The sequence below is a fragment of the Amyelois transitella genome, chromosome 3 (genome assembly GCF_032362555.1).
Source record: "Amyelois transitella isolate CPQ chromosome 3, ilAmyTran1.1, whole genome shotgun sequence".
Taxonomy (NCBI): Eukaryota; Metazoa; Arthropoda; class Insecta; order Lepidoptera; family Pyralidae; genus Amyelois; species Amyelois transitella.
This window is the reverse complement of record NC_083506.1, coordinates 761,319-778,009: the sequence shown is the minus strand read 5'-3', so window position 1 is coordinate 778,009 and position 16,691 is coordinate 761,319. Positions and strand designations below refer to the sequence as shown.

The 16,691-nt window shown below is 37.5% G+C and overlaps 1 protein-coding gene across 1 annotated transcript in view; it reads right to left on the bottom strand.

Moving 5' to 3' along the window:
• LOC106133344 (uncharacterized) overlaps nucleotides 1-16,691 on the bottom strand; it is a 140,471-nt gene that overhangs the window by 46,141 nt on the left and 77,639 nt on the right. Inside the window, exons 4-7 of the mRNA XM_060950027.1 lie at nucleotides 2,734-2,854; nucleotides 2,036-2,170; nucleotides 833-953; nucleotides 229-353 (exon numbers count right to left, since the gene is read on the bottom strand). Of these exons, the coding sequence (XP_060806010.1) occupies nucleotides 229-353; nucleotides 833-953; nucleotides 2,036-2,170; nucleotides 2,734-2,829 (477 nt within the window). The 5' untranslated portion in view covers nucleotides 2,830-2,854. The remainder of the gene's footprint in view (nucleotides 1-228; nucleotides 354-832; nucleotides 954-2,035; nucleotides 2,171-2,733; nucleotides 2,855-16,691) is intronic.

The following is a 16,691-nucleotide window of genomic DNA, read 5'->3' as shown; positions in this document are numbered from 1 at the left end:
ATAAGCCTGGGTCTTGGATCTATATAAGTGGATATTTAAAAATATAGTATCGTTGAGTTATTATCTCGTAACACAAGTCTCGAACTGACTCCAAGGCTACCTCAATCTGTGTAGTTTGTCCATATGTTATACATTGACTTAAGTGTTTATGTTACACGAAAAACCTTAATTTATAAAAGTTTAAGAGATATATGTTACATTATCAACGAAGTCCACACAATGTCTTACCTCATGTGTTGGAGGAGGAGGCGCCCGATATTTTTTACGGAAATGTTTGTTACATTTCGGTTTCTGAGGCTCTTCTTCCAGCCTTAGATCTGGTTCAGACCCGAACCTCTTGTTTAAACTTGAACCTGAAAAAACAGACGTATTTTTAGAATTTTAATGTTTATTATATTAAACAAAACTATGTGATAAATCTATTATAGGTACAAGACTGATCATTTATTGCCATACATGCTATACTTCTGGCGGAACATGTAAGATGTAATTTTTTACATAATTTTAATTTTTAAAAAGGTGTCCTAGGAAGACCAGCGTTGTGGTTACCACCGCAACATTATGCTGAGAGGAAGCCTTTTTGATATTCACAAAAACGCACTAATTGTAAAATCCTGTTACTTATGTAGTATAGTTAAGTTTGTGATATCAAATAAAATATTTTTCTTTCTTTCTTTCTATATATCTCACCCCCATTTGTACCATGTTTCAATTAAATAAAGAATATTTAATTTCATTTCATTATTCTTTTGCATTTCATTTAACACAGAATCAGAATCATCACTCTATGAATCATTAACGTATGCTACCTCATCATTAACACCATTCATACCATCATTTAGCCTCAAATCCAGGTTAGTGTGTGATCTGTGCAGCGGGTCTCGTTCCCTTGATCGGCTGTCACCAATTTCCCCGCCAGCCCCAGCTGATCGAGAACGGAACACGTTTGAATGCTGTGAACCAATAAGAATGTAAATGTTAGTTCTTTCAAATATGCCGTTATGCGAAAATATATAATATATTGCCGTGTGGTTCCCGGCACCAATACAAAAAAGAATAGTACCACTCCATCTCCTTCCCATGGATGTCGTAAAAGGCGACTAAGGGATAGGCTTACAAACTTGGGATCCTTTTTTAGGCGATGGGCTCTCAACCTGTCACTATTTGAATCTCAATTCTATCATTAAGTCAAATAGCTGAACGTGGCCATTCAGTCTTTTCAAGACTGTTGGCTCTGTCTACCCCGCAAGGGATATAGACGTGACCATATTTATATGTATGTATGTATGTTCAAATATGTTCTTCTTATTATTAGAAAAAGTTATCTTAGTTTTTATGTCCTTCAGATGTTTGGGTTAAAAAATTATAACTTTAAATATATTTTTGTTTATTCTGTGTGGCCTCTGTGGCGCAGCGGTAATACGCTTGTCTGTTACACCGGAGGTCCCGGGTTCGAATCCCGGTCAGGACATGATGAGAAACGAACTTTCTCTGATTGGCCTGGGTCTTGGCTGTTTATCTACATAAGTATTTATTATAAAATATAGTATCGTTGAGTAAGTATCTCGTAACTCAAGTTTCGAACTTACTTCGAGGCTAACTCAATCTGTGTAATTTGTCTAGTATACATATATTTATTATTCTATCTTTTGCCTGTCGCTTATACCATATTACATACATACATATGGTCACGTCTATATCCCTTGCGGGGTAGACAGAGCCAACAGTCTTGAAAAGACTGAATGGCCACGTTCAGCTATTTGGCTTAATGATAGAACTGAGATTCAAATAGTGACAGCTTGCTAGCCCATCGCCTAAAAGAGGAATCCTAAGTTTATAAACCTATCCCTTAGTCGCCTTTTACGACATCCATGGGAAAGAGATGGAGTGGTCCTATTCTTTTTTGTAATGGTGCCGGGAACCACACGGCACTTATACCATATTGTTTTTTAAAATTCTAGTTCAGTTAATGTTTTGCATCGCTTTGAGCCGCGAGCGCATTAAGATTTTCAAATGCATGTAAGAGATGATTTACCACATGCCCATGGGGGACCCTGGTGTCATGAAGTGCAGCCGTGGGTCTCCTGCCACTGATAGTGCCTCCGGACTGCAGAATAGCTCCGTTGTCTGTGCTGCGCAGGCGCGGAGACTCTGGTAGTGATGGCAACACCTGAAATGTCAGAATTGTTAGATGAACATATGTTCTTTTATTAAAATATTTTATTTACCATGATCCCTTCATCAGTATTGACGTGGAAGAAGACATACATACATACATATAATCACGTCACAGTCTCGAAAAGCCAATAGGCGACGTTTAGCTGTTTATCTTAATGATAGAATCGAGATTCATATAGTGACAGGTTGCTAGCCCGTTTCTTAAAAGAAGAGTCTCAAGTTATATACTTGGGATTGTGCTTTAGCCTATCCGTTAGACGGCTTTTACGACACCCTTGGGGAAGATATGGAGTGTTCCTATTTTTTTTATCTATTGGTGCCGGGAACCACACGGCACCAATAGGAAGTGGACCTTTAACCATTAGGTATCCGATTTAGAAAATCGTGTACCTCTAAGATTCCATTAACTCCATCAAAAACGGTTTAGTAATATTGGATTTTTTGGATAGTTTAAAAAGAAACACGGCTTCCAGCCTCGCTAGCGTCCAAAGTTCGAAACTTATAGCCTACCGTTCTTGTTCTTTCTACGCAAACAGTTGCTTTCTAGAAGTTCACCTTAGGTGCGTGACGCGGCGGCTCGTGCGGCAGCGTGTTAGCGCGGCGGGCCCGCGGCGGGACCGCGCCTGCGGGATGGCTGCCCGCTTGCCCCATGCCGCTGCTACGAATCGAGGCTCATCTGTAACAAACAAATTGTTAATTTAGTGGTACGGATTTTGGAATTTTTTTAGGCTTATAAACTTGGGATTCTTCTTTTAGGCGACGGGCTAGCAACCTGTCACTTTTTGAAACTCAATTATTTCATCGAGCCAAAAGCTGAACGTGGAAAGTCGGAAGGAAGCCTTTTTATATATATATATATATTATATATATATACATACATATCATCACGTCTATATCCCTTACGGTGTAGACAGAGCTGTTCGGCTTAATGATAGAATTGAGATTCAAATAGTGACGGGTTGCTAGCCCATTGGCTAAAAGAGGAATCCCAAGTTTATATGCCTTTCCCTTAGTCGCCTTTTACGACATCCATGGGAACGAGATGGAGTGGTCCTATTCAAATTGTAAATTAGCAAGTACGGATTTTTTGTCTCTGCCTACCCCTCCGGAAAAGGCGTGATTTTATGTATGTATGTGTGTATTTTTTTTTATTTGGTCTTTGTGCCCAATGGTTTTCAAGTAGAGAAGATTAGAACCTTATTTCAGAAATGAATTGTGAAATTATTGCAAACGCATATTTAATTTAGGTTGTTTTTTAGAATAATTTGATTAGTCAGTTCCATTTCTCATAGTTCTCCGTTGCAACTGAGTGCCGGGTACAACTGACATTTCTTTTAATACTTAACCGAAATTAGATTTAAGTGATCTATATTTGTAAATTGACGTCCGATGAAAATGCTGCAGTGTAGTTTGTTCCGCCGCTACTTCTACACATGCGCTTTGGAAGCGGTAGTAATTATAATTAGATTTAAGTGATGTGACGTCAATAAGTGATACCTTGTATCCAATTTTGATAATAAATCTATTCTATTCTAAAGAAAAAATATCCTTTTTAATATCTCCGACGTTTGAAAAATAAAATAAAACATTAATGGTAACAAATTACCCAATAACTATTAAAGATTTCTATTACCACCTCAAATCGACCAATTACATGTTCGGGATAATATCCCGGAGTTTTTATAAGTGGCAGAGCTTTGAAAGTCGTTAGTCATTTTTATGGGACGCTCTAAGCCGGTGTTTAACTTTCCCCCATTAAGGAAATTAATTGTCGAGATCCATGTATCACATACATACCTACACGTATCCGCCATGTATACGAACCATAGAGTTAAAGATTAAATTGACTACAAGTACCAGTAACTATGGGACTAAAAAAGACCAAAGCAGGCTTGACGCTATCGATTCTTTGAAGATATTGGAAAATTAACGAATTTTATTGTAGGCGTACATACATACATATGGTCACGTCTATATCCCTTGCGGGGTAGACAGAGCCAACAGTCTTGAAAAGACTGAATGGCCACGTTCAGCTATTTGGCTTAATGATAGAATTGAGATTCAAATAGTGACAGGTTGCTAGTAGCCCATCGCCTAAAAGAAGAATCCCATGTTTATAAGCCTATCCCTTAATCGCCTTTTACGACATCCATGGGAAAGAGAAGGAGTCGTCCTATTCTTTTTTTACTGGTGCCGGGAACCACACGGCACAATTCGATGATTCGCGTTAAAATACATACATAAACTATATGTATCATCAATAAAAAAAATATTACCGGTTAAACAAAACATGTAACAACAGTTGAAGTAACATTGATACCCAACAACGTTATAGAGATTAAAATTGATTAATATATTGTCATTGTAACAAATCAATAAATTCCCACAGATAACGTATTACCATCACATATTTTTCAATTGGCCCTTCACTAGCCGTGCCTCCCGGCTGGCTCTATATCTCGGTTCGTTAGCCGGCGTCGTGTGAGGCACCCCACCTTAATTTCCATAATTTATGTCGCCAAACATGTTCACATTGGGCGAGTACCAATTATATTATATATAATTATATTGTATTGTAGTTACCATAGTTCCAAAATGAATGATTTAATTTAAAACTTATTGCTATTAAATGATAGTAAGATGAAGGACTTAAACTTAATCTTAATATCTACTCGTTCTATCAACTCGACCACTCTGCCTTATAACTTTACCAAAATACAAAATTACGAAGAGAAAGCGGCTTAAAAATGTTTGTTGTTTAATTGTTTTTTTTTTTAATAGATTTTACGAGAGATAAGTGATAAAATCCTCGAAGTTACGATTATGATACTATTTCAAATATTCTTCGTAAAATTAAAACATTTTTTTCGAGTTTATAGATTCATTAAATTTTAGAATTAAGTTTTTATTGAAATTATGGTTTGTAATAGACCTACTAAAATAAAATTTATAGGTGCAAGTGGAATATTCATAAGGGTTTAATTAGAGGCTTTTATTAATTTCTCCATCTCAGCAAGTCTCGAGCCAGAATAAGATAAATGTTATTACTTAAGTATTATTTTAGTGTGTAAGAAAAAACATGGTTTCGTTGAATTAGTATTTCCATACCACTACTTTCGAACTTACTTCGGGCTTAACTCAATCTATGTAATTTGTCCCGAATTCATTTATTTAAACAGTCAGTATTTGTTTTGATGTATATGTTTTTTTTGTTTTTGTCCGACTTTAAAACCAGACCAGTTATTTTGTATATTTAAAAACGTAAGTAAACTATTTAAATGTTAAGTATTCCATATTTTATCCGGGTTAATTTTTACCTATTTAAAAAAAATCCCTAAGATCATTGTCACCTTTTCACCATCAACTTAATATTCTTATAAGGAAAGCCATACATCAGCATGTGCATACAAATTGAGCGACATAATTGACGACAAAACAATACGTCATGCTGCGCGCGCGCAGCCGACCTTGACCCACAGCGGGTGACCTTCGCGACTGCACTCCGTACTGGTTTGTAGGAAATAAAGGATAATACTTTCTATGGTCATACATTTAATCACTTCTATATCCCTTGCGGGGTAGACAGAGCCAACAGCCATAAAAAGACTGATAGGCCACGTTCCGCTGTTTGGCTTAATAATAGAATTGGTATTGATTATATAAATAAATAAAGATTACTTTTAAACACAATCTGAAAAGTTGTCCGGTTCCCTATTGTTTGAGTGCCAACCAATGCTCTTACGGTGAGGGAAAAGCTTATAAAATATAAAGCCTGAAAGTCAATTGCTGTGCTAAAACTGCGTCAAATTCGGCACAGTATTTTATGATTTTATTTATATCTACATATCTTATTACTAGCTGTGCCCGCGACTTCGTCCGCGTGGAATAGTTATTTTGGGCAACATTGCAGCCCTCATGATGCATGATGATTAATATTTTACCCCGTTTTTTCACATTTTCCATTATTTATTCGCTCCTAATAGTTGCAGCATGATGTTATATAGCCTAAAGCCTTCCTTGATAAATGGTCTAATCAACACAAAAATAATTTTTCAATTTGAACCAGTAGTTCCTGAAATAAGCGCGTTCAAATAAACAAACAAACTCTTCGCCTTTATAATATTATTATAGATTAACATAATTTTTCAATTCTAACCAGTAGTTCCTGAAATTAGCGCATTCAAACAAACAAACTCTTCGGCTTTATAATATTAGTATAGATAAATAATATCAGAAGACTTAATACCTATCGACATAACGGACTCTGAACAATATCTTACAACAAAACCAGTTCTAAGTTACGTTCTACAAGAATAATATAAGAGTTCTTGTTCTGTTTTAATGTTGTTACAAGTACTATAGCAATGTAGTTAGTTTTATTGATGAAGCAGCGTTGAGATTAAATTGTCAGCTGCTGCTACTTGGGTCTCCCAGCAGGGTACCAGGAAGGATCACAACCATTTCTCAAGAGAATATACTCAATATTCAATCATTTATCGCATTCTATAAGTTTACATACATATGGTCACGTCTATATCCCTTGCGGGGTAGACAGAGCCAACAGTCTTGAAAAGACTGAATGGCCACGTTCAGCTACTTGGCTTAATGATAGAATTGAGATTCAAATAGTGACAGGTTGCTAGCCAATCTAAAGAAGAATACCAAGTTTGTAAGCCTATCCCTTAGTTATTTTTACGACATCCATGGGAAAGAGATGGAGTTATTATAAGATTACTAGGAGACAAAAATTAAAAGTAAAAATATGAGCTTTGTCGGGCACAACAATTAGGCAGAATTTAATTTGTACCCCACATTAAAGAAATAAATGCATTTTCATTTTTCATTAAATAAATAAATAATAATTTTTATATATATATATTTTTTTTTTATTTCATATAAAATTGTTATAAAGATTGATTTATTGCAGTCATATATACGTGATTTAGATGTAAACAAACATGTTTTAAAAGACTTCTTCAGAAAATTAAGGTTGATTGATGTAATTCTGGTTCAAAAAGGAACCTAAATTTACTTAAATTTTACAAGGTCATAATTTTTCTAGCATTAAGTCCGCCAATATATAAATATATAATATAAATTATACATTTGTATTTTGTATAATACAATAAAGTTTAAATAAATAAAAATCATAAAGCTTAATTTGAGGAGAATAATAAAAATCATTAAAAGGGTTAAAATAATTCTTTAAAAAGAAAGCCATTCATTAGCTATCCAATGAAAAATCGGCAAAAGTAATGGCACGCAATATATTAACAAAAATTTTTCCTTTTTTTTCTTTTAATGTAAAACCTTAAAAAGACATAGTACACAACTAAGAGTTAACAGTGTATCAATCACTTTAAGCACCTGTTGCCGAGCCTTCCGGGATCGAATCCGGGGCGACGCGTGCGCAGGCGCCGATTACCATAAAGAAAGTGCCCGAGTCCATCGCGCGGGAGAAATTATGCGCCATCGCAATGCACTTTTGCCTTCAACTGTGAGGGCTGTCACATACAAACATATAACATACATACATATGGTCACGTCTATATCCATTGCGGAGTAGACAGAGCCAATTGTCTTGAAAAGACTGAATGGCCATGTTTAGCTATTTGGCTTAATGATAGAATTGAGATTCAAATAGTGACAGGTTGCTAGCCCATCGCCTAAAAAGAATCCCAAGTTTGTAAGCCTATTCCTTAGTCGCCTTTTACGACATCCATAGGAAAGAGATGGAGTGGTCCTATTCTTTTTTGTATTGGTGCCGGGAACCACACGGCACACACAAACATATAACCCTGTTCTTATCCCCTACTAGCTGTGCCCGCGATTTCGTCCACGTGGAATAGTTATTTTGGGCATAATAGTCCTATTCTGTTTTCTATTGGTGCCAGGAACCACACGGCACTTAAATCTCAATTCTATTATTAAGCCACCCGAATGTGGCCTTTCAGTATTATTAAGACCACCTCCTGAGGATTAGAAAGCTGATGTTAACCAAGAATGAATATTGATGCAGGGGACCATCGACGCAGCGGTCGTCATGCCCCTTGCTAATTGTCGCTTTCTAATTTAATATAAGAGATTTCTAGATTCAACAATAACTTGGTACCTAGGTAAGTAATGAATAATTACACTCTTTTAATATTTGCATAGTCCCGGTTATAATATTATGTCTTCAAACCCTGGGGTTCGCTAGAAATATTATAAATCGATTATCGATTAATAAAATAAATCGAAATTAATAATTGGTATATTTTTTGCAATTTTTGATGCATTAAGTATTTAAAATTGCAGAAATATCTTATAATTAGTGGCAGAAAAGATGATTTTCATTAACTTTTAATTGGCAACCCTAGAATACAAAATGGCGTGGACATCAGATGTGTTTAGTCCGACGATATACAGTTTCTCCTTAGCTCTCTCATTCAACTTATCGTACGAAATATGTAGGTATTATATGAATTTCCATCAAGCCATTGTGGCGATTGCCTCTGTCTACCTCGTAACGGATAAATCTGTAAAATCTACTGGACGAATTTTGATGAAATTTATTACCTACACGCGAAAAATCTGTAATAATTTACAAAGTATGTGCGCTGCCTTTTACGGATTTTCATTTATATTATGGTTGACTGGAAGAAATCCCAATCGGGATAAGTCCGACGTTGTACATACTCTTCTAAATCCAATGGCTATTTTCTAATTTGTGTAATAAAGAGTTTACAAACAAACAAACAATTACTTTTTACTCCGAAATTCCCACTACTGCGCAGACCCTAGCCGCAGACTATAATGATAAGGATCTTTCAGTCCAATGACGGCCTCTGTGGCGCAGCGGTAGTGCGCTTGTCTGTGAAATCGGAGGTCCCGGGTTCGAATCCCGGCCAGGGCATGATGAGAAACGAACTTCCTCTTATTGTCCTGGGTCTTGAATGTTTATCTATATAAGTATTTATTATAAACGGGAGCTTTAGTCTTCACCGGTATGAATAGTATCATTTGTCCTTCTCCAGACTCTCAATTATATGTACCTACGCAAAATTTCAAGAATATTACTTTAGTAGTCGGCCTCTGTGGCGCAGCGGTAGTGCGCTTGTCTGTGTCAATGGAGGTCCCGGGTTCGAATACCGGCCAAAGTATGATGAGAAACGAACTTTCTCTGATTGGCCTGGGTCTTGGATGTTTATCTATTTATTATAAAATATAGTATCGTTGAGTTAGTGTCTCGTAACACAAGTCCTCGAACTTACTTCGAGGCTAACTCAATCTGTGTAATTTGCCCCTATATATTTATTTATTTATTTATCTCCTCCATTATTTATTTATGCCTCCATTCTTCTACAATAGACCTAAGAATTATCTGGACGAATCTTGGTCGGGAACATAACCCATAAAATCACATGGTTACGAATCCAGTTGCTTGAATGAGTTGGATGTTCTCATACCGACTAGGTTGGAGGACAATTATCCATGATTTATATCCCTTGACGTAATAAATATCGATTTATGATCGGATATCGTTTATCGAGTATGAATCATCGGAGCGGTCGGTAATCGGCGGTAGGTGTTTATCAATCATGATCATAATACACTAGCTGTGCCCGCGAGTTCGTCCGCGTGGAATAGTTATTTTGGGCATCATTGAAGCCCTCAAGGATGAATAATTTTCCCCGTTTTTTACACATATTCCATTATTTCTTTGCTCCTTATAGTTGCACCGTGATCTATTATAGCCTAAAGCCTTCCTCGATAAATGTTCAATTCAACGCAAAAATATTTTTTCAATTCGAACCAGTAGTTCCTGAGATTAGCGCGTTTAAACAAACAAACAAACTCTTCAGCTTCATAATATTAGTATAGATTGGCTGACTTTGTAAAATACTTCTGACTGTTCAGTATACATCTTGTCCCCGTAGAGAGTCACGCGCGTCGCTTTTTTTATCGCGCATAAAACTATCGCTGTTTCGCTTTTTATTATGACGTGAAACGGGACAACGATAGTTTTTCGCGTCCGCTTTAAGGACTTAAGTACGCCATTTGGGCTTACTATTTGAAGAACTTTCATAAATTAACTAAAGTGATTTACTAGTTCACTTCAGTCTTTTCAAGACTGTTAGCTCTGTCTACCCCGCAAGGGATATATACTTGAATATATTATATGTATGAATGTAAGATGGCATATTCCCAATAGTGGTGGATATTCGATTATGTTATACTTTTATATCCAGTTGATTTTATCTCAATAAAAAAACATACATAAAAACGATTTTTTTTTATAGTTATAAACATTTTTCGTTCGTTACAAAAATGTTGCCGTCCACAATTCCACATAACGCAGCTGGCAACATTATACGTTTTACGACTTCATCATGTCTTCTTTAATAACGTTTCTGGTTTCAAAGGTATGCTTTTCAAGAATGTAGTAGATTACGCAGTAGGTATTCCTCTCTTCCTTTATATCCTGCGGGTGTACCTCGTCAAATGACCTTGGTTAAGTAGTGGACCCGTGTAGTTCCCGGCACAAATAAAAAAAAACGGAATTAAGTCCGCCCTTTGTACATTTTATTTTTGTTTTAAATAAAGTACCCGGTTGACCGAGCTTTGCTCGGTCTACCAGAAATAGCGCTGATATAGTTTCTTAAAACGCGGTTTTTAAGAATTGCTCGTTTAAATATATTAGATTAATAAATCTCCGATCTTTGAACCAAGCTGTTGAGGATATCTGTCAGATTAATATTCATTCATATAATTTCTATATCCCTTGCGGGGTAGACAGAGCCAGCAGTCTTAAAAGACTGACAGACCACGTTCAGCTGTTTTGCTTAATGATAGAATTGAAATTCAAATAGCAACACGTTGCTAGCCCATCCCCTATAAGAATAATCCCAAGTTTATAAGCCTATCCTTTAGTCACCTTTTACGAAAACCAAGGGAAAGAGATGGACTAATCCTATTCTTTTCTAAATTGGTGCCGGGAACCACACGGCACGGATGTCTGTCATTTGATGATAACTATATGTATGTGGCGACATCTCTACGCCATTCGCCACAAACATCAAATCAAACAACAACTGTCAATCATCGCGAAGAAATTGACGCGCTCAACCAATAGCAGCGAAGAATCTAAGACGCGATTTCAAAGATTTCATGGATTGGAGCTATATATACAAACTCCGACACAACATCGTCGGAGCCGCGGTTCCCCAGGCATAACACCTAGCCTGGCGGAAGATCTTCCCTTTGGTGGCGGTCGAGCCGAATCATAGCTCCCGCTACATTGGTGACCCCGACGTGATTGGAAGCAACCTTCTCCATCATCATCAACTCCAATTCTCAGCATCACTCCTCACTCTGCAAGCAGTCTCACAGCAAGCCAGCAACTGGGTATCGCAGCAGGTCCATCGCAGCCGACTCACCGAGCTTCCTGGTCCTGTCTCCACCCGCACTCACTCTCATCGACTTCAGCGACCGACGCATCTATCGCAGCCCACGCCTGGATCTCTTCGACGGCCGCTCTTCTCTCCAGCGTGGCAGCTCTGCACGATTTCTCCCGGCGCCAACAAGTCGACTTCGCTCTCTACTGTCTCGACTCACCGCAGACTACGAGCAACGCAACGGCTCACTCCTGACTCACTAGGACTTCGAGCAACTTCCGACTCACTGGAAGACAACTGGCACTTGCAAGCTACTGAAGCACAGATTGCACAGCAAGATCTCAAGACTTCAGACCTCCGGTCTTGGGGGGGAGTACTGTGGCGACATCTCTACGCCACTCGTCACAACATCAAATCAAACAACTACTGTCAATCATCGCAAAGAAATTGACGCGCTCGACCAATAGCAGCGAAGAATCTAAGACGCGATTTCAAAGATTTCACGGATTGGAGCTATATATACAACCTCCGACTCAACATCGTCGGAGCCGCGGTTCCCCAGGCATAACACCTAGCCTGGCGGAAGATCTTCCCTTTGGTGGCGGTCGAGCCGAATCATCGCTCCCGCTACATGTACATATGTATGAACACATGAACACAGAAGTGTTTAAAGTTTTATAATTTTTGTATTAGAGATTTGAGTACATTTTACCTCTATCAATAGTAATCAAGGTGTGGTTTAGGATGGTACACGCTATCTCAAATAATGCCTATTCACTCTTCCCTTGGAAATCCTTTACTTGTAGGTATCGTAATACAGAGACTGTTGAATTCCATTCATTAGTCTTTTCAGTAAATTTATTATCAACGCACCAGAGAAATACACCGAAGTGCTAAATAGAAAATGTTTTATCAAACTTAATGAGTAGTTTCAGCTAAATCCCTCAGGAGCCCGTGTGTTGACTAAAAGGATTTCTGGAATTCCAATCCTTTAAGCTGCCTTGTACAAAAGCTGTTATCTAACTACAAACGCTATCTAAGTAAAAATAAAGATTTTGAACCAAGAATCGCGCGGAATGATCAAGGTGAGAGCTGAAGCGATTTAAGCGTATGTTGACAAACAATTGGGCATTGTCTCACGTGAGTGTTTAGCACGGATAAATTATTATTTTCTATTTATGTCAAGAGTACCGTGTCGTTCCCGACACCTTGTATCGGTGAAAATAAAAAAAGGACCACTCCATCTCTTTCCCATGGATGTCGTAAAAAGCGAATAAGGGATAGGCTTACAAACTTGGGATTATTTTTTTAGGCGATGGATTAGCAACCTGTCACTACTTGAATCTCAATTTTATTATTAAGCCAAATAGCTGAACGTGGCCTATCAGTTTTTTCAAGACTGTTGGCTCTGTCCACCCCGCAAGGGATATAGACGTGACCATATGTATGTATATATGTATGAGTCAAGCGTACGGAGAGCTACCCTTACGTATTATACAATAATTCTTCTGGGGTCCTGGACAATTTGCACATATTTTTTTTATTTGTTTAATGATAAATTACAATTGTCACAGGGATATTGCATTTTTGTTTCACAACATTGGTTGAAATCAAATAAATTACTCAAAACTAAGTTCACTGCCGCTTCCAAGGCGTCAGTGCAGAAGAAGCGGTAACAAACTGCACTGCAGCACTTTCTTCCACAACGTCAACTTCACAAATATCCAAACTTAGAATAGAAACGTGGACGAGAGAATACATTTATGAACAAATCGCTACCGCTTATGCCTTACACCGCACCCGAACCCGGGTCGCCGCTCAGCTTGTCACATTAACACACAGTTTATAACACCCCGCGGTGCTAATTACTACTCCTGTTCCCTTTGAATGCCCGCCGTTCCCACACCGTAACTCTGGACACTTGCGTGTGCGCACGATCCTTGCTCGGAATAAACTGCGCGACTGACAAATATTTCTCAGCTGTGTTAATTCCTTTATAAGTTCTCTTTCTTCTCCGTCCATTGTATGAGCAGAATGTACTCGAATGTAATAATAAAGAGAAAAAAAAAATCACATACATACATATTATCACGTCTATGTTTATTTGTTTGTACTATTTTTATTGCACAGAAATTTACACAGTTATAAAAATAGCACATAATTATAAAAGAAATAAAACACTTGTAATGGCGGACTTATCCTATGAAGGGATCTCTTTCAGTCAACCGGCAAACAATAAAGGAACTAACCCTTGCGTTCAGTTCGCCTTAATGATAGAATTGAGATTCAAATAGTGCCAGGTCGCTGGCCCATCGTCTAAAATAAGAATACCAAGTTTATAAGCCTATCCCTTAGTCGGCTTTTACGAAATCCATGGGAAAGATGGTTCTATTCTTTATTTCACACGGCCAAACAAAATAAAATATGAATAGTAAATTTGGTTAAGAGTCTGCTAATCGTGCAATATGATGTTTATTAAAAAAATATATTGTTTAAAATAAAAATATATTTTTTATGAGTATGTATGTATGTATCGTCATTCTTTGATCACTGTGACCGTAACCTCTACATAGAATTCGGAATATGTCATAATTGGCTACATTATTTTTTAAGGTCTTGACAAGCAGACAATGAAATGATCCTTGGCTTTTTTTCTCTTGAGGTACACAGATTTTAAATATTATATTCATGACTGAAAAATCCCTGGCTGACGTCTCGCTCGGTCAATGAAAATTCAAGTTAAGCATCTATTTCAGATTCGCTAGCATCTCCTGACAATATGCCTGACCACAAATGCTCTGTCAATATAAAGCATACGATAAAAATTAACAACAAACTTTTTAATAACTGATCTTCTTCTTCCTCCTTGTATTTAGTCCCAGTTGCATCCTTAATACTCTGGAGAGGAGCCTGAGGTATGCTTTTGACTATGCGTCCTGGATTGGATGACTCAGGCTTTTACACGAAGCGACTCCCGTCTGACCTCCGCAACCTTAGCAGGGGGGAACCTAACCCGTATTTGATCGATCATGGTTACAACATCTAGTTGCCTGAATGTGCAGGTTTCCTCACAATGTTTTCCCTCACCGTAAGAGCATCGGTTAGTATTCAAACTAATGTAACATAACTTCGAAAATAGTCATTGGTACATGGCCGAGGTTGGATTCGAACCGGTGCCTTTTTGCGCCACACGCATTTTAGTCGTGCTCCTTACCAATTCGACCACAGACGCTCTTAATGACCGATTTGAAACCGTTAAATACCAGACCACCCATAGTCTTCATAATGGAAGAGTCATCCTTCATGATTTTCTGCAAGTCCATTTACAATGCGCATTGAGATCTAAGAGTACTCTCACAGGAACAGCTGGCGTGGCCGTCATTAAGTTGTTCACACTGGGCGAGTGGACTCGGCGCATGACGTGCGAGTTCATTGAGCCAAAGAACATACCATCAGGTTACTTAAAACTTTTCCAGGCAATGGCGGAAGGTGATTTTTTTACCTACATCCACTTTAGTAATCGCATAATACAAACTCATCGGTTGATACTCTTGACCTGACCTCACCTATTTGATCAAGGTACTTTCATCAATATAATATAAATCAATATACCAGATTTATTTTCAAAATGGGATACAAGATATCACTTATTGACGTCACATCACTTAAATCTAATAATAACTACTACCGCTTCCAACAAAGCTAGCTGTCACTAAGCCGAACAGCTGAACGTGGCCTATCACTCTTTGCGAGACTGTTGGCTCTGTCTATGCAGCAAGGGATATAAATGTGATTAATCGTATGTATGTATGTATTTTGTTTTATTCCTGTCACTATATCTACTTTCACATTATGATGCTATGAATGCTATGGCATTTTCTTAGCTCAGCACTCTGCCTTTACCAATTTACGATTATACTTGTAAGACGTTCTTAACTTGTATGAACTCCAGTCATAAAGCAACAGACGGAGGCGTGGCGGCCATCTTTAACGTTAACAGTTAGCGGCGCGCGCGCATGGACGCGGAAAATGATCGCGCTTCCGCACACCAACGCCACCTTTGTTGCGATGGGAAAAGATCTCGAGAAAATTGCAGTTTTAAACAATATGACCGTAGATCACTGTCGGTTGCTGACTTTGGTTTGTTTTTTTTAACTTGAGGTCACCTGACTAATTATTATAAAAAGCAGAAATTAAAAAAATTAAAGATAAACGTAAATAAATATTGATTGTGCAGTTCCCGGCATCAAAATTTGGAACCCATCCACGTTATAGATGAATTCCTTCCGCATATTGTGAAAAGTACAAACAAAATATTTGCAGAAAAATATCTCGATGCTCGCTATGGAAAGATATACCAATAACTCATGGAAGTAAAACTGAAAAATAAAGTAAAGAAAATACCGAGCAACCTACTGAACGAGAAATAAATATTATTTGTAAACAAAAAATCGTTAACATGCAATTTGTAGCGTTTCTCGTAAAAACTAGTTTTAAAGGCAAAAGCTGATGGGTTTGTAAACATTTCGAAGACCGGTCCCATTAGTGAGAATAGGGCTGGCAACATTAAAAAAAAAGTAGGTGTGAACTGTAAAATAATAATAAAACAAAAAGTTTTTTTTTAGGAAACCTATAATACCTACACATACTAGACCACATACTAGCTGTGCCCGCGACTTCTTCCGCGCGGAATAGTTATTTTGGGCATCATTGAAGCCCTCAAGGATGAATAATTTTTTCACATTTTTCATTATTTCTCCGCTCCTAACAGTATATAGCCTAAAGCCTTCCTCGATAAATGGTCTATTCAACACAAAAATAATTTTTCAATTCGAACCAGTAGTACCTGAGATTAGCGCGTTCAAACAAACAAACAAACTCTTCAGCTTTATAATATTAGTATAGATTTTAATGTTTCACATACAGCCGATCAACTATGTATATTTTTAAAGCAACTACATTTATGCGCCAATGTACTTAGGTATACTTCAACAAGATATTAAACGCCAACATACATACATAAAATCACGCCTCTATTATCAAATTAAACGCCAAATTGGCGAAAAATCTGATATGCCGTCCTTCCGGGCAAGAGGCGTGATTCATATGGTGTCTATCGCTGTATTAAAAAAAATA